The 5,292-nt window shown below is 30.3% G+C and overlaps 1 protein-coding gene across 1 annotated transcript; it reads left to right on the forward strand.

Annotated features, from left to right (window-relative positions):
• Positions 1 to 2,392: 2,392 nt before the first annotated feature.
• LOC143586505 (classical arabinogalactan protein 26-like) lies at positions 2,393 to 2,782 on the forward strand. The gene has a single exon (XM_077068046.1). The coding sequence runs from the start codon at positions 2,393 to 2,395 to the stop codon at positions 2,780 to 2,782; it is 390 nt and encodes a 129-aa protein (XP_076924161.1).
• Positions 2,783 to 5,292: the final 2,510 nt, after the last annotated feature.

Here is a 5,292-nt window from a genome sequence, read left to right on the forward strand (position 1 = left end):
GTAATATATGATTAGGGATTATTGTATTGGATCTTTTATCTAAATATATTAATATACTTAAGAGTGATTATAATTTGGTTTATATGAAACATAATCAAATACATTTTATTCTTAACATGAAAAACAGTGAGAACCAATATGTTATTATTACATTTATTTTTATAGGTGTTTGCTGTTATTTTTTTGTCCGTATTTGCTAATTTTCGATTATGAGACGTTAAAAGTATTTGCTGATTTATATTTTGCTGTTATTATTAGATTTTTTCTTTTGCAGTCGTAAGTATTTTTTTGGTATTATTTTGTTCTTGATTTTGATTTTTTGTTGTAATTTTAGGTTTTTTTCTTTGTTATTATAAATAATTGTTTATGTAGATTGCTATTGTAGTTGGTATTGTTTTTTTACGTTCTCATTTTTTTAAATTGGTATTGATTCCTACATTCTCATGCTAATCTTAAAATGTACATGAACATTCTCCTGGTTTATATAAGTAAACGTTATATTCTTTTACTATTATAAATTATTTAATTTACATATACGCCTTAAGTATGCAAGCATTACAGATAATGTTATGAGTTTAATGAGTTAAAAGTATACAAATTAATACATTTTATACAAACTAATATTATTGGTTTTTTTAAAGTGAAAAAAATATATTTTTGTAAAAGCTTGTTACATTTGATGATTTGTTTATAATTATTTGTAACAAAATTCTTTTTGAGAATAAGAAGACAAAAGAGTCAATCGCATATGTACAATCTTGTCCCTTTCCTAAACCACTGGACACCCTGTTTTCACACAACCCCACCTCACCAAAATCTACTAATAAATAAATAAATCCGTTAAAATCATTTTTTTGCCATAAAGAAGCTATTAATACAAGCCCTTATATTTTGTTGGCTGGTTATGAATTTTACTATTTTAGTTTCATGTTATTGCTTTTTCTGGATTTATTTATGTAAGTGTTTAAAAACTTATTTTCGTCTACTAGAAATTTGCTTTTAATCGAAATAACATACAATATGCATTTAGTGTCCTGAAAAAAAAAAGAGTTGTCAATTTGTCATTTCCCTACACGACATGAGGCTATGAAAACCATTCTTCTAATCCTTTCAAGATTTAACATGCATGTCGTTTTTGGGTTGCATTATGTACATCCTTTAAGAGAACACCCCTTTGTCATGATGGTTTGATGTATGTGATATTTACTAATGTTAATAATATGTGTAATCATTTCAAAGATAATAACTATAAAATTTTAAAGTTGAAATTTCACAAAGGTTGAAACAGTTTCAATTGCATGAAAAGTCTTCGCCAGTTGTTAAACTGGATGGGGTCCCTTGCCCTTTTTCTTCACGTATACAAATTATTTAACCGGGATTTCCTTTTAACAAACGATAAGCTATAAATGACAAGGGTTGGGTATAAATGATGATTTTTCTTTTCCTTTTTCTTTTTTTAAAAGGTTAGAATGTGGGTAATAAACACATACTACACATGAATTCATAAAACTATTAACTGTTTTTGATTGATTAAAAGTGTAATGATATTGATCAGAAGATTATCTGACCAATCGTAAAACCACGCGTAATGGTAACTAAACATATAGAAATATAGAAGGGTTGTGTGATATGTGATGGCCCAGTTAGTAATGAGGAGTTTTGCAAAACGTAGCGTTAAATGGCACAAAAACCCTTGCAATCATTACCTAATCAAACATTCCCTCTTACAACCTCTAGTTGTGAATTTATCTTCAAAAATACAACTCTTCATTTCTTACATGTATGTTATTCTATTTTCATTTTATACCAACCAAAACATTTTGAATTGACGAATATATTTCTATTTTGTTCTATATATACCAAAATATCCCAAAGTGATAGGCTTCTAAGTACATATCCAACAAGTTTGTTGTCGTATAAATGAAGCCCCACACATACCAGCTACTTATGTGCACACGAGGTTTTTATCTAATGATAACGTTGTTACTTGTTAAATTGAATATTTAAACAAATTAACATAACATCTCCCTTCTAAATTGCCATAAAAATTAGGATTGAGATTAAGCAAAGTTACTATGATTTAAGACAAGTAAAATATTATTATTATTGCTATTAATTATTATAATTGCTTTTTATTATTATTATTATTATTATTATTATTATTATTATTATTATTATTATTATTATTATTATGACTTTGAGAAAGAAAAAAGGTACACAAAACATGTTACTTTGTTGAACATGCCACCACTCTAATATTCCAATCCCATATGATTCATGAATCAATCATTCTAACATTCATTACATAACCACTCTCTCATCATCCTTCACTCTCCACACTCTTTCTTCCTCTCCAATCCCAAAACACATTCATTACAAACATCCTTAATATATGGCACTACCAACACTTATTTCACTTATGGCTTTATGCCTTTTATGTTTTCCTTCATCCCAATTATCACTTGCTGCAAAAACAATATCTTCATTACCATTACCATTACCATTACCACCACCATCTTCTTCTCCTACTCCTGCTTCATCTCCTGACATAACTCCTTTGTTCCCTACACCTAGTAAAGGTGATATTTCACCTAGTGAAGCATCACTGCCCATTATTCCTTCTAGTCCTAGTCCACCTAACCCTGATGACATGCCAACTTTTGGACCCAACACCATGACCAATATCTCACCATCTGGCTCACTTCCTGCTTCTGGTTCATGGACCTTTGGTGCTTCAATGATGCTTGCCTGTCTCTTCTATTATGGTGGTCATGTTAACTAGTGTCAAAGTGTGAGTGAATAGTGGTCTTTGAGGGCAATTTGGACATTTTGAAGATGATATGAGGCGCATTTATGATTTATGATTTAAGGTATCTTTTTGTTTGGGTCTGAGTCAGCAACAAATTATGATTGTCTTTTTATATATATATATATTTAATTTTTTGTGTAATTATTGTAGTGTAATATTTTGTTAGATTCTTGTGGTTCATGTGATAAGATCTGTCTTTTGGAAATAAATTTGAAAAGTAAACAAAAAGCATGTCTTTTTAAAAGGATTGAGCTGAGCAAAGCATGATAGTTGTTGATCATTGTGGCATTATTGGTTTTGGCAAGTATTATTCTATTATTGTGAAGCACTAGCTATCATTTTATCTTATAGTTGTTTTCTACCTTTTATTTAGCACCAGAAGTTCAAAACCATGATCAAGTGATCATGGGTTTAGTGGGTATCCAACTATTCATCAATAATCAAACCCCTACAACTCAATGAGTACACGTCAAGGCGGTCATAAACTATTTAAAATTTGTTTTCCTTAAAAGTCTAAAATCAAGTCAAGTGTAAGTGAGTTCAAGCCTATATGAATAAGTCATTTAATAAACGAGCTTAACCAGACCCACAAGTCTAAAACAAGTTATTATTTACATCAGTAAAGTTTTTACATAATTAATAAATATAAAATTAAATAATAAGTTAAATCGAATTATACAAAGTTCAAACAACTAAATAATATATATTACGGTGTGTACGTAATCATAATTATACATATGTAAATAAAAACAGCTAATTGATTATCAAATAATAAACAATTCAAATCCGAGTTTAAAAAATAACTCACGAGCTTATATCAAGATCTCTTAAATAAAACAGCACAATATCAGGATTGGCTCAAAGCATTTATACTCTCATATTTGGGTTGTTAGTTTATATCTCTTTAACGATGTTGTAAAAGTAGGTCTACAAGGCCGAGTACTCGCTACAAGGTATGGTGCCGAGAGGAGTTTCTTTAACTCCGCCCAGTTACTAAAAATTGGTCAAAGGTGGTCAACATTAGCCTGAATCACATCTAGTCGGTTAACTTGGGTCTATTTTGACTTAAAAAATACAACATAATTTGTATTTTTATAATATTAAAGAACAAATATCATTATTTTTAATTAATGATTAACATTTTTTAGAATAATTTAGTGCTTAAAAATGTATTTCTCTTAATTTATATTGATATTCATTTATTTTGTTATAAATATTAGTAAACTTATGATATTTGAAATATATATATTACCCAATATCTAATTTTCTTTATATTTATCATGTCCGAGTACTCCCTCCAAGGGGGTCGGCCGCCTAGGAACCGCCTAGCGACTTTTGCAACATTGCTCTTTGATCAATAAATCAAACTAAATTTGACGACTTAACCTCTTACGCTCTATATATATATATTTGAACAGCTTAACGAACACATAGCCGTATATATTGAACCCGAATACACACGGGCATCAAAATGATCATCGATCCCATAAAAGATCCCACTTCACATTTGATACAAATATTTTTTTAAACACACAAAATGAACCTGTACTTGACCTTTTAACATGTTCATTGTTGTGATTTTCCTAAATGGGGGGTAACTTGATAATATCATAACTAACTTGCAAAGAATATTATGACACAAAATAAGCCTGGGCGACTCTATAAGGGAACAGCAGTAGCAGATTCACCATTATATAATAATCCCCAAAATACCCCTTTCAATTTGTTGAACTCAAGTGTGCTTTCACTGTTGTTGTTGTTGATGTTCTTGCAACAATCTTTATCAGTTCTTGTTTTAAGAAATACATTTTCTTGCTTGCGAAAATCGACAGAAAAACTAAGTTGTCTTATAAACTCTCTCTTCTCTTCATCAACTCTTCTTTCTTAAGCTCGGGTCATTTCTTGTAATGCATTTCTGCGCGTTTAGCGAATGAACCTGCATCTTCTTTAATGAGTTTGAGCATTGCTTCTGTCTTCTCATCAAGATCTATATCATCAAATGGTAATTAAAGATTAAAGTTACACGTTTTATGTGGATTTAGAGAGCAGCACTTGAAAGGCATAAAACAACAGGATAGAAGAAAAATATGGTTCCATCCATTAATGGTTTATATTATTTTTTAAGGGCAGCTATAGATACACACTAGTGATGCTATACAAGATATCAGATGACATTATCAAACGGGTGGTATGAAAGGGCGAAAAGCATCATATGGATCATTATCATATGACTTTGTCACTGGTAATGTCAACCACTAATTATGTGTGAGTGTACTACATACGGGCCATATAATTTGGTGACACCAAGTCATATGACCTGCATTATGAATTAAGGTCTGTATGATGTACCAGTTTAACATGTTTTATGACCTCGCATGACAATGGCGTCCATGTCATACGGTCAGTTGTAACAACTTAGTGATCAAGCATTCCCTTTTTAGTAGATCTTTATGTTCGGCGCTTTCCATAATAACCATAGATTG

This window comes from Bidens hawaiensis, unplaced genomic scaffold, assembly GCF_021521415.1.
Source record: "Bidens hawaiensis isolate Kalapana, Puna unplaced genomic scaffold, B.hawaiensis_p1.1 tig00034685_1, whole genome shotgun sequence".
Lineage (NCBI taxonomy): Eukaryota > Viridiplantae > Streptophyta > Magnoliopsida > Asterales > Asteraceae > Bidens > Bidens hawaiensis.

What these genes read in the sequence shown, in the direction of transcription:
- LOC143586505 (XM_077068046.1), top strand. Translation starts at nt 2,393, where the DNA reads ATGGCACTACCAACACTTATTTCACTTATGGCTTTATGCCTTTTATGT.